Source organism: Corvus kubaryi, unplaced genomic scaffold, assembly GCF_017639235.1.
Source record: "Corvus kubaryi isolate FWS band 111438036 unplaced genomic scaffold, C.kubaryi_AGA036_p1.0 37266, whole genome shotgun sequence".
NCBI lineage: Eukaryota > Metazoa > Chordata > Aves > Passeriformes > Corvidae > Corvus > Corvus kubaryi.
In genome coordinates, this window is record NW_024581081.1 from 1,589,822 (window position 1) to 1,611,755 (window position 21,934).

At 36.0% G+C, this 21,934-nt stretch overlaps 1 protein-coding gene across 2 annotated transcripts in view; it reads right to left on the reverse strand.

Moving 5' to 3' along the window:
- PRKN (parkin RBR E3 ubiquitin protein ligase) overlaps nt 1–21,934 on the reverse strand; it is a 693,755-nt gene that overhangs the window by 349,227 nt on the left and 322,594 nt on the right. For both annotated transcript variants that reach the window (XM_042025061.1, XM_042025060.1), the window contains one exon: nt 4,516–4,631. In XM_042025061.1, the coding sequence (XP_041880995.1) occupies nt 4,516–4,631 (116 nt within the window). The remainder of the gene's footprint in view (nt 1–4,515; nt 4,632–21,934) is intronic.

A 21,934-nucleotide genomic window follows, 5' to 3' on the forward strand; every position in this document is an offset into this window, starting at 1 on the left:
GAAGCCCACAACAGTGGCATTAGCACCATGCTCTAACCAATTGAGCTAATTGGTGGCTCTCTATCAAAAACTGAATTTTGCAAACTGTCTCTTCAGCTGTAGCATTAGATTCCAATAACCAACTAAAGATTCTGGAATTATTTGTAATGTAAAGGTTTTAAATACCGTGGCTGACCTTCTACCTCATTTATTTCTTGTCATAGTCACTGCTGTACTCCTCTTCTGATACTCTTTCCAGTTTGTTTTTTTTTTTTGGAACTCAGACTGCATTAATACCATATATCTTTTACAAGAAGAAAGAAAGGTAAGGCAAATTATTTCAGGTGTCTTTAAACAATATTTTAAACTGTAACTGAAGAAATATTTTACTTCAATGCAATGTAGAAAGAACATTAATGCACAATACAGTACAACATGTAGGTCGATAAGGAACATGGAACACCTGTATCAACAATAACATCATAAAGATCAAAATACAAAATTAGAAAAACCCTGATCTTCATAATAAACTTGGGGAGATTGTCTTCTTTTGGCATATAAAATCCATAGGTAAAAGCCACAACAGAAAATCATTCACATATGTATTTGTTGAGAAGCAAACAATTCTATCCCTTACCAATGTAGGGACACCACACCATAAAAAAAAAACAAACAACTCATCAGTCTCAATCCTAACTCTACAATCGAGGAAATGAGCAAGCAGGAGTGATGGGAGAATGTCACTAACTGCTGCTGGAGGGAAAAAATTTCTAACTTGTACTTTTACTTCAGGAAAAAAAAAAAAAAAAAAAGACTGAAAAAGATGGCTGTTTAAGGTCTAGTGAGAAGCTTAGGAGGCCCAAAGTAATCCCACCCAAACCAGATTAACACACTGTTATTTGCAGTCAAATGCAGCCATTTATTCTTTATTGTCTGAAGGAGAAGAGAGATGCCCATTGAATTTCCAACAGGACTTCCTATAGTACATTCACTTTTTTCCTTCTAAGTACTGACCTTCTCCATTACTCTCCTGCCCATGGATTCTAATGTGGTCACATTGAATTGATTTGCCAGAAAAGAACTATGACAAAGCCATGACATCACAGTTACCCTTGAAGAATAACTAGCATATGCACACTATCACCTCTAGCAGAAGTTCTTGCTTTCAACTCCAGTATTAGAAAGTTCAAATAGGAGAAAAACACATAAAAGATTTCATTGTTTAAAAAAGCAAAACATTCCTTTGTTCAAGACTATGAAGCAGGGATTTATTAGATTAGAAAAAAAAATTGATAACACCACCAAATACTTCTCCTTCTAGAGAATTCTTTCTACCTATTAAGTGACAGTATGTCCTATATATCTTTTACACTTATCTGTATCTGCTGAAAGCTAAAAATAATGGTGCCTTTAGGAATTGTACCCTACCGAGTTTGTGAAAGATGACGTGAGGCATTTCTGTTCTCCACATTTTATTTTTACACTGCTTAAAACTGCTGTTATTCCTGAGCCTGATTTATGGGTACCCTGGGGTCCTCCTAACCCCTTTTGATGTTATTTCTACTGGAAACAGTTGACAAAAGCAGATCTTCCCTCGAGGATTGCAGAGTTTTAGTATTTGTTTCAACTTTCAGCCATTTGCTCAACCTATTAAAGCTTCTTCAAAGACACAGAATAGCAAACCATCACCTTGAATGCTACAGCAAAAAATAAATGCATAAAGGCTGCCAATTCACACTAACTCTGCCGTAGATAAGCAGAATGCATTGGAAGGCATTACACTACATAGAATACTGCCTGTGGATTTAGCATAGCCCTACAGGGGTGTTTGGCTTTCAACTATTTCACTCTGGTGGCCAGACCTGCATGAAAATATTTATTTAAAATATAAACCTAAGACAAACTAAGTGTATCTAATGTAAACTTGAGAATAAAAAACTGGCAATAGACCAACATTGCTTCCACTTTGTATTTTTACTATACAACAGTGTACAATACTGTTTTAAATAAGAATTTAAGGAGCTTTGCTAACCTTGCTAAAGCCATACAAAGACTGTGCCAAGAATCTTGGAATTTAATTGCTCTGCCTGTGGTGGACTGTCAATGATATATCGATGAAAACACCTAGGGATACGGCATATGTTGCTGCAAACAAAAATACTTAAGAAAAATGCAAATAGTACCTCATTGTCATATTTTCCTGTTTGGTGTCTTGTTGGTTTGGGTTTTTTTTCAGAAAAAAAAGGAAGAAAAATCTACTTTGAAGAACACACAAAAATCTCTTATTACTATAGTGAAGCTAACATAAAGCAATAGCTAATGTACGGAACACAGTTAATCCTCTTTTTCACATGAATGCTACAGAAGGATGAAGGTAGGTTTCACAAACTACTCTAAACTGCAGAGTGCCCTCAATGCTACTTTTCAACTGCATAAGCATATTAGAAAGTAATTGCCAGTACAATCACCTAAATATTTAACTGAAGTAAAAACATTATGGCTATTTCTGTAATTTCTTGGAATTATATGCAAATATTAAAAGAATGTTAGGTTAGAGAAAGGAATTAGAAACTCAAAAAACCTCAATGGAGATTTTTAAAGTAGCCCAAGATTTTACAATGTCCTTTTCATAACTGATAAATGTTTCCATTGTGTGATCTCTCGCTCTTTCCGATGGTCAAAGACTTACATTTGACCATCCCTGCAATTTGTAAAAGACAAAATCAGAAACTAAACCAATTTCTTGCACAGCTTTAATTGGAAAATTATTTCACCCACCCAAAGATACATGTGAAATTCTATTTTAACAACTTTCAGAATTTGCCATACAAAAAATAAAATAGTATCTTGAGTTTTGGTATCACCTACAAATGTCTAGTATTACACAAAAGTGCATGGTAGGCTTTTATGGCTTTAAAAAAAAAAATCTAACTTCTGAAAGATAATCAGAATTTAATGTATGGATACATTCTCAAAAATTTAGAGTTATCATAGAAATGTGTATCAATATTTTGACATGATGAAACAGAACAAATTTCTTATATTATGCTTCTTTTAATGTTACCCAGAAAGAGGATTTTAGACAAGTTTTTTTCCTTAATTTTTCTTTTTCTTTTCTTTTTTTATGGTTGTTCTGTTTTTTTTTTTTTTAATTAGGAAGAGACCTTAACAAAAACACAGTAAATTCTCAGGGACAGACAACCTTTCCTGCAGTCTAGAAATACTTAGAGTTCTTGATAATCCTGGTGGACACAGGTCCCAGAGATAGGTGCTGTTTATCCCAAAAAGCTCAGCTATTCAGCAAGTTTTACCCCTTTGTGGTACTTCATGTAGTTCAGTTAGGTCTTCTGATGCTTCCTGAGCCCTACACAGGAAATACTGGGACACGAATAACCCTTTTCCATTCCTTGTTACTGCTAGGATAAAAAGTATACTTTCACGGCAGATCTAGTTTCAACAATGAGCCTTTGGGTTTCAGCTTCACAGTTAACCCAAGCTGGCTATGACAAAGCACTAGGTTACACAATTCTGTGCAGGACATCTGTCAGTCATTTCCATCTGGCTTGGGATCAGGGATCAGCCACTGGCCCTCTTGTATTTAGCAGTACAGACACACACTAGGGGTCTGCACTTCAGTAAGCCAAATCATTCCTCTTGCCCAGTGACTTTTTAGAAGGGACAGGAGAACCAGCCACTTTTGAGTGGCTGAGTCTGCACCCTCGCTGCAAAATGCTGATGTACCAATTTGACAAAGACCAATATTTGGGGTTTTTTTAATCTGTACCCAGGAGCCAGTTTGAAAATATACCAGAAAGGATGCTTCCAAGAGCAGCTCTTTCCAGAAGACATACTATATGAACCAGTACAGAGTTCAAGTGTCCTTTCCAATTTCTCTCTTTTGACCAACAACTACCATTTCTCAATTTGCTTTACACTTTCACATAAAATATCTCCTAATCAGTAGACAAATGTGTTTCAGTTAATTCTTCACTACAGTGGTAGCTGTCCTTTTCGGGCAATTGGTTTTTAATCTATGCATTTGCAAGTAAATGGATATTCTTGAATGTATGTGCCCAAATACCACATGCAAAGATGGATTACAGCATTTCAAACTACAGTAAACACAAACATGAGAACAGATGCATTTTACTTTGATTTACAGAGCACACACCAAGAAGTTAATTTCTTCAGGAACATTCTGTCCCCCTCAAAAATCCAGCTCTTTCCCTGGCTCTTGAATACATATTAGCAGAAAGTATCTACACATTTATGCCACTATCTTGAGCACTCCAGGTTTTAGTTGGAGCTTAAGCAGTCAGATTTCCACGTGCAATATGACTGAGGTACAAAAATATGAACTGCAATTTTACCAGCAAAACAAACAGCACACCTGAAAATATGACCCATTTTTCACCATGTTACCAGGGAAAAAAACACAGCCATTAAAAAGGAAAATGAACAAAGAGGCTCTTTGGAAGTTACAAGTACTGCGAAGCACTGAGACTGTACATCTCTGACAGTTTTTGTTGTACTTACCTAATATCTGTGCATGTTATACATGTGATACAGCGACTGTTTGTTGTAATGAGGTTCAAAGCCACAGATGTTTCACTGTCAGCGGTTGGGTGCGCTCCACATTTAAAGTAAAACTCCTGAAATATTGAAGGAGAGATAAAGAGAAGATTACATACCTGCTGCTCATGTCCTTCCTTTATCTTTGGGTAACTGACATTTGAGAGAACAGACAAATCACCACTGCCAGCAGCAAAGGAGGACAATCATTAGGAAAGGTTTACAAGGGATCCCTTGCAAAAATACCAGTCTAGGTGTGTATTATGTTCAGTGCCTTTCCTAAAAAAGACTATATCAGTGTGACACATTCTGTGATCTTCTGGATTTATAGACAAAAAAATCACTTCATCTAGACTTTCTCTAAGTATAGTCAACGGCAAAATACTAACCAATTTCAATATGCATTAATATTGCCGCTATCTTTTCTTGTTACAAATATTACCGTTTTCTGAACTTTACAACACAGAATTTTAGCCCTAAAATAGTGAAGTCCAGCCTTGCTTTTGTGATGTTGGAAATATTTAAGATACAATTTTACCATCATAATAAAGGAAAGCTCTAGCTCTCTTGGAGCCCATATTACATTTGCAAGAATACAGTGTTTGAATCAAGTTTCTTTCACCTCTTAGACTGCCTTCATTAGCATAACACTTTTCACACAAATGTGTGTTTTGTTCTCTTTTCCACTGCACCCCAGGGAAGGCCATATGAACCATACTATTCTTTGATAAGATTTTGCTACAAGAAATTGTTCTAAGCATCCAAATCACTCTAAGCATACGTAAATAAAAGCAGTCTGAAGACACATGCTTTGCAATAGGAGCCACAGATTAAAGTCTGTAATTTCTTTGTTGCTATGAGATCTTCTTTCCAGTAACAAATTGTGGAGGCTTGTAATGAAAACGTAGTAGAAATAAAATGTGAATAGAAGGTAAGGGTATAAAAACATTGTAAGAAAGGATAAGAAGGCATAAAAGAATGACAGTTGTTGACAATATCAAGATACTAAGATCACAGTTTATTCTCAAGAAACCTGGCCATGGTAAAAAAATGCTAAGAAAACAAGGAAAAAAATCCAAATGAACTGCAGCAAGAGAAAAAGAAACCAAAACAAAACAGTGAACGAATCAGCAGCACTTCCTAATGACTACTGAAGGTGGGATGGGATGAAGGAAAAAAAAATTACAGCTACTGTCAACTTTTTTAGGATGAAAACATCACATCCAGGCCTCAGTATTAGGAACAATCCAAAAGCCATGAAAAAGACGTGCTAGGTGTTTGCTAGTGTCACTCCAAGTTCCTACCTAGACTATGTGGACATATATTGTAGCACTCCCTAATACATGAGTAAAAGAGAATATGTAGATGAATGAGAACGAAAAAACCCAGTTTTCTTTAATACAAAATCCCCTTTTCCTCTCTACAGCTTTTCATGGAGATTTACTGCAATACTGTACCAGAAGCAGTCCAGACAGAATCTCTCACTTTCTCAATGACTACAGCCTTGCAGTAGGGAATTCTTTGTCTGCAAAACGGCTGTCATTTACTGCTTTGATTTTTTTCCTTCAGTGATGATGATCATTTAGCTATAGAGTGTATTTCTACATAAGACAAAGGCAGTACCATGCAGTATTGTGCCACTCTATGGTGGAATCTGGTAACTGGGGTATGAGAAGTATTAATGTAACCTTCCTCCTAGGTTAGTCACTCCTGTTTCTCACAGAAACACTGATATAGGAAATAGATTCAACAATATACTCATAGCCCGCTATAAGTGAAAGGCACAGTGCCTAAAGCATGTCTTAATAGCAGTTAAGAGAACTATGTGGCAAGAGCACAGTTTAAAGGGAAGCCTACCTTTCAAAGTAATTGTTCACAAGACTTTTGAAGTATAGCCCTGTACATGTTTATACACAGCTAAATTATATTTGTGTCCTGTTTCATAACATTAGGAAGTAGTCCTAGGCAAAAAAGTATGCTTAAAATCATCCTTAGACAAGAATTCAGACTTTCCAAGCATTTCCTCTTGTTCGAGACACAGATATATACACACAACTTTTAAATATCAGCTTAACTGGAGGAATTTCAGTTTCAAATGAGTCGATGGAACTACACATTCATCCGGAATAGATGCTAACCTTACACAATCTGTAACTTCAATTTATTTTCAACCTTTAAAAATGTATCCATTGATCTTTTTATTATTTGCTAATAGGTTTTGGAGCTTCAGTTTCTTTGCCCTTTAATTTGAATTTACTTTTGTTTGAATTAAATGTTCAGAAGGATTTATTTCAGTGCAGAAGAAGATATAGATTTCCTTGCTTCAGTACATCTTCTGCATACAGCTAAAAGAATATTGGCAACTCACAATTACAGAACAGGTAAACTATGGGCAAGCAAACATACAAAAAAATAATTTTTGCTAGAAGTACTTATTCACTATAATAAAACCTTATCTGGGTCACAAACAGAGTAATAAAGGTATTAAGCTCTGGACCAATTGAAATAGATTTAGATCTTTTTTTGTCCCTAATGAGCATCTGTTTGGTGATTCCAATTGCTTTTGATAATACTTCATGATAGTTCTTGTCATGAAAGGTACTTATTGAAGAAGGTTAATAAAGCTATGGAATTCTTATTCCATGGAAGGACAGACAGCGACGGAAAAATAGTCAAGAGTCTTGTGCTACAGTCCCAAAATACTTCTGCTATATCATTAGGAAAATTACTTCTCAATATTTCTGTTTGGCCCAAACATTGCTTTAAGGAAACTCCTCTAATTAAATTTATTATGTGCTTCAGTGTTGCTGAATTGAGAACATTATAGAATGTGAAAACACTGTTTAAAATAACAAAAGAAAAATCTTGCCACTTTCCAAAGCTATTCATTGAAAGACGCTCTGCTTGACTAAACTGCAATTAAAGAAATAGTAAATCTTAATATAAAATACAAACAGAACAGAGGGCTCATTAAAAATACAGAAAAGAAACCCCTCAAGATTATGTGTCAAGTCTTTTTTCAGAAGAAATCCTGAAGATTAAAGAATAAAAGAGTTATTCATAACAAATATGTTGAGACTAGCAGTATACCCTTGGAAGATCAAACTGTATCAACCCACACAAAGTACAGTTCTACACAATCAATACAATAGTCTGTCTCTGGAGGTCTGAGACCTCAGTGCTGTGCTGGGAGTTCAGAAGTACAGGGAGAGATGGGAATCAAAACCACAATATGCTGCGTGCCTGACAGTTCTGCAGTAGGGTGGACTTCATTTCCACATTTTTTTCTTTTTTTCTGCAGTAATACACATTCCATCTGTTTAAAAGCTTTTAAAAGTCATGAAACCAATTATACTTCCAGCTGCATATAAAATTTATGTTGCCTGGTTTTGCACATTGCATAAATACATAATCCACAAGTATTTATTTCTTACATCTACCAGATTTAACTTAACATGCTTTTTTATGCCACGGCATATATCTATGAAGTTATCACTACAGATAACCCATCAGCACAAGTTACTTCTCAATTACTTCCAGCAATGAAATTACTGAAAGCAAAATATAAGAGGGAGGAGTGTAGCCACTTCTCACTCTTCAGCCTTGCATTTCACCGGGCATGTAAATGTAGCTATTCTTTTATTTACTCTTTCACCCAGTGTATGGTAGCCTAAGGAGGGAAATGTGCTGGATTTTTTAATCCAAATAATTTATGTGGCAATGTTAATCTCTGAACAGGTGTAGAGACCTAGGAGCCAGCCAATTTAGGACTAACTCTAATTTAGCCTCAAACTGTAAAATTCATACAAGCAGTAGTTACTTTTTAAGGTTGATATTGAAATGTCTCTAAACTTATGCTATATGAGACAGTACTTTCGACTTCATAATAAAAAATTTCGACTTCATAATAAAAAAACCCCTCAAACGTTACAGAATAACACAGAAAGAATAAGCAAAAATCCTTGCAGTCTACATCAGTATCTGACTACTTCTAAAATATTTTAAAATAGAAGAAATTATATTATTCCTCCTTTCTGCACATGTGTTTTTAGGTACAAAAAACTCTTTGATGATTGTAAGTATTGCTGTTCAACAATGAGTAAGGATGTCAAGGAAATACTGCAAAAGCTGAGACAAAATTAAGTGCTTCTCTTAGTTTTAAAAGTGAGTAGTTTTATGGACACCTTCTACTGCAGTGAATACCTTTAGATCATTTTCTTGCCTAAAGGCATAGGTCCCATGAAATTGTGAACATTCTATTTAACACTATAAATGTCTTCCTTTTGGCAGTGTATCTGATAGATTGTTATTGAGAGAAGGGAGCAGGCATCACTCTTACATAGTCTGTCATATTCTTCACTGTTGTTATCGCTTTTGTGTCACACAACATCATAAAAAGTGCACAAGGGAAAAAAAGGTTCAAAGACACATGGTCAATGCTAGCTACTTTTTATGAAACTCAAGAAGAAAATGGTCAAATTTTTCAAAAACCCCTCAATCTTCATTGATATTTAGTAAAAGTCTGTCTCTGTAAACTCTGTCTGTTCAAACAAACCGGAGGTTTACATACCCCTAACTGCTGATGATAACTGAATTGTCTTCTATATGGTCAAGTAACCATCATAAGTAAGATCAAAGTCATACACAAACCATCAGGGGGAAGGCAGTCTGAAAAAGGCCTAGAAGAAACTTTACTCTTTTGATTCATGTTCTCAAGTCCAGTTTGCTACACTGTTAGAAAAAAACCCACTAGTCTTTGCTAAGTACCACCAAGATAGCCTGCACCTTGGCTGGTGTACAACATATACACATAAAAATACACGTTCCTCCCCTTGCTTCTCATTCTGTTCTGTGTAAGTTGACTAACCTAAGGAAGCCCAGCCAGATTTCTTATTCCCATTTCTTAATAAGCTACAAAAGAAGGTGAGAGCCTTATTTTTCTGCCTGAATCACCCACACATGTTTATTTAGGACTGACAGGCAAAGCCATTTATGAATATGTTTTATAGCAATTGAAGGTATGGCTTTAATTTTTTCAAATTATCAGTAAACTTAAATCTCATTTCAACTATAACATCATAGTTATCCCCGTGAGAGAGAGAAAATGTCAATGCTATTTTGGCACATCCCTGTGATAATGATTCATTTGCTTTTGAAACTGAAAAATTTAGTAGATATTCAGTAGATCTGGGGACAGATTGAAAGAAACTCATTTCAGAACAGCTGTGGAATCAAATACTTCTTCTGGGATGTTCTGGGAAAGACTGGACTTAACTCTGTGCAGAGACATCATCAGGTTTCCACATCCCAGAACTACAGGCAGTGACTTCCCAAGCCGTAGAAATATCTCAAGGACGAAAAAAACCAAACCTAAAACATCACTATTCACAGGTAGAACAGGCACTGCTTTTAAAGTTACATAAGTAAAAAGTGTCAGAACTACACTGGCTAACTAGTATGAGGAAGGTTGTACAGACAAAGAGCAACTCTGAAAGATTTAAGCCCTCAATGATTTCATGATAGACTCATGAATGCATTACATACACAAGACTGCTCCACTTTCTTCTGTGAGCCAACAGTATTTTGACTAGCTCTGGTTACTGGAAGATATCTTGCTCAAAATAGTGACAGTTCCCCCATGCACCTCACCAGATACTACCAAGAACCTCAAATCAGGTACTGAGCATAGTAAGCCTCACCTAATATGATTTATTTGGTGACTGCTGCTCTGCATGGTTTGGCTTTGCTAAGCAAACACTGAGACCCAAACAGCTGTTAAGATCAAAGGGAGAAAATTATTACCCAAATGTCAAATTCTTGCAGTAGGTCTGGGTTTATGGCATAAAAACTACCTAAATAAAACAAAAGCATTCCTATAGCTAACTACATTTTAGACAAGCAAATTCTTCTGCCTCCTCTATGTTTGGAGTTCCTTGGGAACTGCTATTGCAATACTTGTAGATGAGAAGCTAACCTTAGGCTCTGCTCCCGTCATTAGCACTATTTTCTTTTAAGATGCTCTCCATTCAAGAATATTTTTCTCCTACTCGAGATTCCAATCAAAATCAAACCTTTTCTCTGTGGATTTCCTGTGATTCTTAAACTTGATGCTTGATCATGATACGAGTGATGTAAACACTATTCCAGAGGGCAGCTGACTTCCCTAAACTGAAAAATGCAGCTTCCCCTGGGCACAGCTAAGTGGATCACCTCCTAGGCAAACAAGGGATAAATACAGCCCTCATGCCTCAGTGGTTAAGGACAAACCAACAGTTAACTCATTTTAAAGGGATAGAATTTATGCATAGTATTAAATCAGCATTCAAGCTGCACTGTGTTGGTCCTTAAGTCAGTTTCAATGTTAAAGAAATAAACTAATTGATCACTACGAACAGTATAATAATGCATGTGATTAATAGCTAATTTTCAATTAAGATTGAGCAGAAAAAATACTGAAGGTTATTAAGTGACAGCAGATTTGAAGTTCCTTAACATAGATTTTAGGAATGCTTCAATGCAACTACTAAATATGTTGCTCACTCTAATCATTCACATACCAACACTAAAACAAATCTCTAAAAACGTTACACTCAGACAACATTTCTTCACCACAAAAAAGCCTCAAAACTTAAAGTAATTTTTCCTGTTAGACAGAGAAGATCCTGTGAAAAACTCAACACCTGATCTCAGACCTAAACATTCAGAATAGAATCAGAAAAATCAGCAAGAATGAAAAGACAAGCATGCCACCAAACCCAGCATCTTTTATATACATTTCTACACAAATTTCCCTATCCCTTCCACTTTCAAATTCACAGAAACCCTGTTGCTGAACACACCAGAAATGGCAATTCACGGACACTGTCAAAAGTGTGAAGTTCAAAAGAAGTGTCTTTATGGGACACAAGGAGAAAAACTGATATTCCAAAAGGGATCAAATGTTATCTAATAAGCCTTGCTAATATACTCTGGATAACTAAGCTGACCTCAAAGACAAGTTGAAACACCTTCTGATGCAAAGAAAGGCAATAAAGTTTTAATATATTAAATTTAAATATCTGTAAGTACTATATACTTCTTTAATTTGACAAGAGACAAAAGCAGCATAAAAGGGTAGAAGAAATACAAACATCTCTCTAGTATCTGCTTTCCAACCGAACCCCCTTGCCCTTCTAAAAATGCCTCTGGCTAAGAAGAGCTGTTACTTGTAATACAAACTCTTTAGGATGAGTATCCTTTGTCAACTCTTCACCCAGGCTCGGTCTTGGTAAAAACATCAACTTTGACCTGTGTGAAGGATGGAGGATGGAGGGAGTGAACTTTTAAAATTATTATTGCATTCTTGAGACAAGTAGCATTCAGGGGCAAAAATGGTATCCTCCTGCATTTTTTCAGACTTCCTCTTCTTTTCATCTATAACACTTGAAATCTAAATGTGTCCAGGCAACTAAAAGACATGTATTTCAGAGAAAGAAGTGTCAATATCTCTTATAATATCTCCTTTTAATTCTTGATTGACTTTAATCCAGTTCACATAAGAAAAACATTAAAAATATACAGTTCCACTTCTTTCTCTCAGAATTAAACATATTCACCATGCCTTTTATTCAGTAGAGAATATAAAAAAAAATTATTGCATAATAATTATTTGAAAAGAAAGCCTTTGATATCGAACGTATTTGAGTGTAGCGGGATTATGGGATAGGAAATGTACATGCTATTCATGAACCTTTACAAGACCTAGTGTTTTAGTCCTGACCAAGTCACTGAAAACCAAGCTTCAGGCATATAAAAATGTATCTAAAACTCATCATAAATCATTTTCATGGGACATTTTCAGGGATAGGAAATAGTAATAGATTATTGTCATCATACCCAGATCCCACTTTTATCCACATTCTTACACAAAAGGAACAAAAATCAAGCTAAAAAATTTCTGTTCATGTATTTATTCCCCTTGCCAAAGAAAAACATTTCTATCTCTCATTTTCCACAATTCATTGGAAGAACAGAGGTATTGTTCAAATTTTTTTAACAGGACAGCTATAGTACCATTCAGTTTTATTCAGATATCTAATGTGATATAACCAAGATTATTGATAATTGAAAAAAAGCTCACCTATCTATTGTCTGCATTAAAAACCCACGAAGTTATTGATTTTTATTAAAATCCAAAGAGAGAAGAAAGATAAGACTCAAATAACTGGCATGAAGGGTTATTAACTATACAAGTTTATAATGACACCTGGCCTCTGAATAGAACACGAAACTATAGTTTTCCAGAAATTTTCTGTACAAGGAAAGCAATAAGAAATGTAGTACCTATTATGCAATTTGCTTTTCTTGTCTACTAAAAACAACACAGTGGGAAAATAGAACACAAGTGCCTTGGGAATCCCTTAGCTGCTCCTGCCCACACAATACTACTTCAACCACACAAGAAATACTCTGTGTGAAAGTGACTTTTCACATTTTTAACAACATTTCTCATTTGCTTTGCTTGTCTAAAGGCAACCACACAACATACTTGTTTCATTTCTCCGCAAGTTGTGACTTTTGCTCAAACGGTCACTAAATCTGCTGTCATTCCTTCAAGTGAATGTGTACTTCCGTGACACCAACGCAGAACAGTCATCACTACTGAGTTCTTATCACTCATTTTCTCACAGTATAGACAGAAATGAAGGCTGTAGGGTATTGTGTCTCCTTACAATTGATCTTTGCCTGGAATGTTACCTTGCAGTGAAATCAAAGGCCCTATAGACAGCCAATCCCCAGAAATGCATAACTAATAGGTCACAGGTACTGTAATGCCTGTGGCATGTAAAAATACAGTAAGATATTTTAAGTAAATAACTTTTCAATCAGAACAGCCATGCTTTCACATAAAACAACATGAAAGCTTTACACAGTCCTTTCTCTGAAAGAATGCAAACTCTCCCCTTTCCCTTCTTGGCTCCTAACTTTTTTATACACACATCTATCCAATGCAATCTCTGATCAACACTAACTTTTGGGCTGAACCAAGACTGCAAGTGTCAGGATGATTAAATTACCTAGCCCAGGAACCCATATTGTTCCATTGAATTTGTTCACCAGCATGTATGAAACAGATTATTTTGGAAAAATTCCTTTGAATTACTTGAGCCATAGAAAGTCTCAGTTTCAGAGTAGCTACTTACAATGTATTATAATCATCATATCCTGAACACTAGTGCTGATTTCTAGGACTAAAACTTTCCCATCAGCCTCTTTTAAAGTAGAATCCAACTGTCTAAATTTGTTATCAAGTGTTTCCTGTAGAGAAGAAACGCTTTACTTTGAGCTTAATTTCCTCTGGCAATCAGATTTGAATTTTTATGTGAACAAAAGCCATGAAACGGGCTCAAGGAGGGAAGAAACTAGAATACTACATGATAGCAGATCCTCAGGCTGTGCTTCTTACGGCACAAAAAGTTGCTTGCAATTACAGGTTTGAGTGATTTGTTTATCTTCACCCATGTTAGCAAGCACTTAGGGTAAAGACAGTGAGCAAGGCTTCAAAATAACTAAAGAAAAAATCTAAAATGTACAAGAAACAGGACTCCTATACTTGAGCTATAAATATTGCACAGGTGACATTCAATAGTAAGGTCTCTCAAAGAAGCTTCAGTGAAAAGCCTGCAGCGTTAACAAATCAGAATGCCTAAGTAAACAACATAATTTCTTTAACTTTTTCTTGAGTATTCTATATGACAGGAGTAATTCCATAGTCTAGTCTGTTGATACTGATGTGTTTCTGCAACATATGCAGTAGATTTCCATCCATCTGATCCTGTCACAAGGGAAAAATTTAAGTTTTGTCCATCCCTTGATACTGAAGGAATTGGGCAAGTTCAAAACTTCAAAAAAAAGGTATTTTTAACCCAATAGCCATTTAAAAAAATGGCTGTTATTTTTGGGTTTAGGTTTTCAGCCTTTAACTAACATCACCTATGTCCTAGAGCCTCACATCCATCCATTAACCATTTAGATGATCTACAAGTCTCTAACACAGCTAAAAGACAGTACTAAGACACCTTTCATTTAACACTATGGCTGCCTCAGGGGGAGCATCAGTATTTATGTGATGACACCGGGCAGACAGGATTAGGCCGTAATACTACAGGAGTGGCTCTTTGCTTCATCTCTGTGTCTTCAGCTTTGAAAAATTGGACAGTTTGTTCTGTCATCTTTCCAAAGCCTGCCATAAATCAGGATATGAATAAGAACAAACCAGCCAAGACTGCCCAGTTATGATGGAAACAGTGAGAGGAGGAGAGAGAGGAAATGGCAGAAATGTAATTCTGTCCCCCTGTACAATGTATGTTTGCCTTGGAAGATTCAAAAATGTTTGGCATCTTCTGCATATTCTTTGAATAGACAGGGGGGCTTTTTTAGTTCTATTTACCACCCAGCAGTCTGTGGCTTTTCTTTTGATGCATGTTCTTTGTCATGACAATACAGTTAGCACACCTACAGCTATGCTGTCCTTAAGTTTTAATAGAGTTCTACTAAATTCTTAAGTGTTTATGCTCCTTATATTTTCCTTTCTACAAAAATGCTAAAGAGTGGGTCTTGTGTCCTTCCAGAGGTAATGCCTAACCCACATAGAACAAGACACATTATTACACTATATTAAGACACTATAGCATTTGAGAAAATTCTGCAAAGTTTTACCAGTAATTATTTTTTCAGGTTTGTTCAATTGCCAGAGTTGATGAGGTTGGGTGTAATTTTAGTAAATTTAGATTTTTTTCCTTTCCCTTGGATTCCTGGTTTAAATCTTTTCTTCTGCATGGACTGAAAAGACAGATGGCATATTTGTGCTGCAGCAAATAAACTGAGACTTAAAACAAAAAGCAACCAAAATACCCTACATGATAGCCAAAACATATGATATGCAGAAAAAGGAGCAATTATGCTAAATATAATCACATGAATACACTAACACTAATAGTTGATTCATATTGCCATCTTCCAAGAAGAGGAGAAGACTATGCATATATTTAGTTAATTTTATTTGTTTCAGCTGAGTAAAATCTGTATATAACTCCCTGCACAAGGAACATTACAATATTTCTTCCACTTCTGTGCAATGAGAAAAAGAGGTTTTATTGGCAATATAAGTATTTTAGACAGTGTTTTAAAAAGCAAAATTTGAACTATGACATCTAGCAGAAACACCTCACAAACTTATGAAATACAAATATATGTCCAGTGTTTTACATGACTCACACATTAAAAAACCCAAACATACACAGTGTTGCTATGGAGTCAAATATATCCCTATCTAATAAAATGGCACTATAGACTAAACTCTTGCAAAAGCTTTCCCCAGATGTTCTTACAGGTTATTAGATGCTCTTGAAAGTTACAGAGGGCTGGAGGAAATGAAGTGGGTAGAAGGGACAAAGAGAAAACCCATCAAAAAATCCCACCAAGCCCACTCTTGTCTTTGATTAATCTTGCATTGAAAAATCTTTAAAGTCTCTGCAGAAAACTGATCGTTTTCTGGCATTTAGTTTTATGCTGTCATCCTTTTTTTCAAATATGTTTTCTATATGTAATATATACAGATGAGCCAGATTCAATATATATGCAAGATGAGCTAGAAAACATAAGTCACAGTGGGGAATTCATTAGCTCCTGTATAATTTTGTTGGGAAAAAAATAAATCTATGTTTGCATACTCTTACCTATAGTTTATAGCATAAGAAATCTGAAAAACGCAGTAAATAAGTTAAACAAGCATTTAACACAAAAACCATATTTCATGTACATACCAGCACAGAAGAAGACAACATTTCTCAGTAGATGACAGCACGGTGTCATCTTTGAAAAGGTATTTTGCATTATTAAAGCCAGAAAGATATGGACATTCTTCCTTTGAGATAATTTAATGCATAGATATACTATCTAGTGTAGATGGCCGTTTGCATAACTTTAGTATAATGCTGATGAAGCCCTGATAGACTGTTTTCACTAATGTGACTTAATTTGCTTTTTCTAACAAACCATTGTCTATTTACATTGTCTTCATTGTAAAAACAAGCAGACCCCCCCCCCCCCCATGTTTTTTCTAAATTAAAAAAATCCAGAAGAGAATAAGGCTACATCTACACTAGCAAACAGTTTATTGTTAATCCAAGAGCATTTCAGGGTGATTGAACACAGTCATCCACACACTTGCAGGGTTAGCAATGTCCCTGACATGCTTTAGATGGTGCCAACCATCACCTTGCCCAGGCAGAGTTAAGGAACCGGCACACCCAGGCACAGTCTGTGGCTCCATCCCTGTGTTCGGGACTGAGAAAACTTACTAGCTATAGATAAGCTATGGCCTTCAGGCATGAGGAATTTTATCAGCAATACTTGACCTTGTGGACCTCCTAGAAACACTAATTGGGGCATGGTTTTGCAGATCTCTCTACTTCTGGAAACATATTACCTTCCTAACTGCTGCTAATTCCCAGTCCAGTTTCCTCTAGTCTTCTGATCAGCCAGGTAACTGACAGCAGGACTCTTTTACCCTTCTCCATTGCTAAACAGTTTCTGCTTCATGATTTTTTAAAGTAGATTTCTAACTGTATAAATAGCATATAAATTCATACTCAGTCAAAAGAATTTACTTTAATAGAAATTCATGCCCTCACTCTGATAAAACAGTAATTTAGTTTGAAAATGTACTAAAAATGGGTTTACACAATAGCAGAATCTTTAAAAGAGCATGAACAGCTCTTGAATGATTTCCCCAAACAATATACATTAATTTCTGCATCTGACATGTCTAAAATTATTTTTATTGTAAGATCTGTCTTTAAACTTTGACCATTTTAGTTTGTAACTTGAAAATTACCTCAAAAATCTATTTAAGAAAAAAAAAGAAAATAACCCTTACAACTTTTGTTTATTACTAAACAATTTTACTTTAATTTTATGTACGGAAAAGGGATCATTTGAAAGATACAGATGCATGACCAAAATCATTGTCTTGTAATGGGATGCATTACCACAGACATTAAACAAAAACAATTGTCCAGATGCATTGTCTTAGTCACAAAACTTTAAACACACCATGTTGAGTCCCCAGGGCTGTGAACACACAGGTCCCTATGGCTACTGAGTGCACTACAATAGTGGGGCAGCATTCACACAAACAGTCATGAACTCACTCTGTCCAGCGCACCAGCACCACTCTGCCAAAACCACTGGTGGGAATTCAAGCTGACCCTGACTTACAGGTGTGTGGTGGTGGCAGAGTCAGACACAGAAATACTGATCTGTTTCACTCCATTTCCTGGGTGGGATGTAGAGCTTGCAGAAGTAACTGAGCCAACAGCACAAATTTGGTCTCATGAATGTTGTGTTCGTGTAAACATAACAAGTCTATTATAATGTTTGTTATGACACATCTTTTTTCAGACTCCAAAATTCTCCCATAGATGGCATAAGCAATTAATCAGCTAGTGTTGGTCAAACACTGCCCTGTGCTTACCTCTGCCTTCACAGTTTCCTGACTGCTATTCTTTCTGTACAAAAATTACCTCATTTAATAGCAGCAAGCTCACAACTTGGAAACAAACCTTCCATCCTGCAGCCTACATATTCATGAATATGCAGTACTGAGGTAGGAAGACCTTGGAGAAGTACATTGCATAAAATAATCCCTTCAGGGTAATTAGTAGTCAAAATGAGAATTACAGTTGTCTGTAAAATACACACTTCAGGCCTGCAAATTACAGAAAATGTGCCCTTTAAATTTCAGAGAGAGGTTATAGCTGGATATCAGATGTGGTTTTGCCTTGCCTGCTTCACATGTTTACAGTTTTAACTTCTCATTTAACCACTCCCACACTATGATCCAGTCTTGAGGAAATAAACCTCACCACCTCTAAAACAGGCCCTAGCAGAGAAAAGATGGTCCAGCCCTTATAATGATAAGTAGTCTGCCCAGTCACTTATTTCCAATCAATAATAGGATGTGCCTCAGCAACACTTTGGAAAACACACACATTTATACAGAATGCAGAAAACCATATTTAGCTCTTTCCTGAGCACACAGAGCTCTTTACTCAGCTCCTAGCAGAGTGTGTATGCAACTGCATACCTACAAACACAACTACTTAGCTCATGTACCCAAAAAATACCAAATGCTTAATTAGTGCTGAACTCAGAGACTGGAACACAGGACAGTACAGCCCAGGCACAATACTCACCAAAAAAACCCAAAACAAACAAACCCTACTACATTCAAGACTACCATCTGCAAAAGAAGATCCTCTGTATGCTGCTCCCATTGGTAATTCCTGTATACCTCACACATAAGACACAGAAGACAAAACTACCCTCAGTCACAACGACAGACAATAGTGGTGGGGGTGCCCTTTTGCACTAACTTAACAGTTAAAGCACCTTTTTCTCCATAGACCACATGAAACAAGCAGCAAGTGTTTCACTTATATCAAAAGATCATCCTCAATAGAAATTAATTCCAAAGAAGCAGATACTCCCTCTAAACTACGTTCAGATCTCTGCACTGACTATCAAGAACAAGATGTGGGCTGTGCCTTTACCTTGTTGAAAGCTCAGAGACAAGTAACATTGAGTGCAATTTTCCAATGGGTGTTTCCCTTGCTCTTGAAGAACATCAGCAGAGAAAACAGAAATTCAGGGACACTAAGATACCACAGATATAACACACCAATGTATTAATGAAATTGAAACATAGTTCCAGTTATGTAGTTCTTGTACATCTATGGACCTGAGCCAGGCTGTAACTGAGATTCCTGACAGGCACCCTAAAACATCATGGTTCAAAACTGGATAGGCAGCAAGTCCATCCTAACATTGTGAAAAACAATTTGACCTTCTGTAGAAGCATGAAAAGTAAGTTAAAAATGAATACAGAACAATAAATCTTTTTGCTACAGTGTGCCATCTCCTAGATAACCCACATTGTTTATTCTGATCCTCTCCCAGTCACAGGGGCTTTCTCAAAACCAAAATGAGGAACAGGCCTTCAAGGTGCCTCTTCTCGTGGCAGGAGGTTGGAACTAGACAATCTTTAAGATCCCTTCCAATCCAAAGCATTCTATAATTCATTCAAAGCATGTTCCAAGATGCTAGTTAAAATATTGAAAATTAACTCAGTATCTGATGTATGTGACATTTTATAATCTCTAAAATTAAAAAAACCCCTCAAAACACAACAGAGGAAATAGTGTTACTTTAAATACAGCTGCAAACAGTATGTTAATGAATGTGGGTTATTTAAGATGTTTCAATCTTGCAATTTTTACCACTTTAATTTGTGGATGCTTTTTTGGGCCGGTTGGTCAGAGGTTTTTTTTTGGCAGGGGATGAGGGGAGAGGATAATATGGACCAAATGTTTTCCATCATGGTTCTCTTTTTCATATACTTTTCATATTTATTCCTATATATTTTCAAGGAGTATTTGTGACTTTTATAGTTACTTAGAAAACTAAATATTTTAAATCAAAGTTTAAATAAACTGTACAAATTCATTAGGTCAGGTTTCTCTGAGCTAAAAAAAAATGGTTAAAAGAGATTTTTGCGGAAAAAAAATGCTCCAGCAAAACCTGTAAATTACAAGAATTAAGTTATCACAACAAATCCTTATTGACAGGTTAGTGATCCTGCAAGCAGTGCACTATTGTCCACCAGTACTTAAGAACAAGCTTCCAGAAATCAATTTGTCTGTGGGTGCCACCTCTAACGCACATAAAAGTCATAGCACCTTCAACAGATATCTCCACAGCAAATTTCATTACTTTTTCCCATTTACAAACTCAAATTCACATGGGGCTAATATTTTTGTTTGCAAAGAATGAGATATGCACAATTTCAGCTCTTCCTAATGGCACTGTATCAGTGGCGTTCAGTGCAAAGTTACTTCTTAGTAATTACCCCATAACCACTAGAAATATCCATTTCTTCTTTGAAAGAGATGACTATAAAGCACAATGATACAACTTGAAGAATTCCATGCCATTTCTGATGTTGCAGTGGTCCAGTAGCAGGAGAATGAAGCAGCTTTATGCATCATAGGGAAGAAACCCACTTTTCAGTAGAACGTTCTTTCCCTTATTTCCTGGCAGCAGTTTAACCATCTGTAGCTTCTAAGAACAATTCCTAAGCACAGTTACTTTGCCCGCATACATTTAAGTACCAGAGTAGAAAAACTCAAACATTTGATTTTAGAATGCCCCAAACATCTACCAAAGTCCCAAAGAGCTGCCATGATGTACAGTACAACTGATCAGCAGATGTAATTACCATGAAACACAGTGTTTCACAAATATTTGAAATAGAACTGTTTCAATCCTTACTGTCAAAAATTGTCAATAACACATTCTTAAAAAGTTCTTGGGGATTTTTTAACCATATTTTTCTAACCATCCATTGTGCTAAAGCAAGGGAAATACTTCTGAGCATCCTCCCAGCAAACAGGCCAAAACATAGAGTATTTCTAAAGACAATTGCAAGACCTTCACTAAAGTATTTTTAAGTATTTATCCAATTAATTAGTATGCATTCAAATTGATGTCCCAAATAGGACAGGTGCTTAAAACATAGAGCATTGTTAACCTCAGCAGAGTATCTGTATACTGAAAGCTGGGTGTATACTCTAAGTATCTTCCTGAGTTGGGCCATTAAGGCAGAAAATAGAATCCAAAAGACATTAGTTATTATAATTTAAGTCTTCTAAACTCAAAATAACATAAGTTTTCCTTATACTTGACTTCTCTGAGCTAGAAATACATATTGTAAACTGAATACAACCCCTTAAGCTTTGCCCCAGATAGCTATACTATGCGAATTCAGGCATTTCTGACAGCAGCTATTCAATAATTACCCATCACATTAGCATGAACCATGAGAGACAGAGCCCATAATATGTTGCAGCAGTTCCAACACAAATTACTTTGCAGCCCCTGGTGGGAGAAGCTCACAGGTAATGCCATTGACTACATTATCTCATACCACCACATCCTATAAACAGTGCATGCTTATTTTAAATTCAGTTCTGATTTGTAAAAAATCAGCTAATTTCATTATGTGCATGCACAGAAGTAGACAACACAAATTCAAGTTTACGAACTGGCCCTAGATCAGTTACAGGCACAATTTCTTAGAAATAGTTAGACCAAAAATATAGTAGACAATTGGTAATTAAAACCTAATACCTTCATGTTTTAGAATCCCAGACCAGAACATTAAGCATGAAAACTATAGGTGGGAAACAGATTTAATGCCAAGGTAAATTTTATGGCAGCTTTTAGATCTAACAGAATTTCTCACACAGCGTATCAGCCTGCAGACTGACACAGTTATTAAACA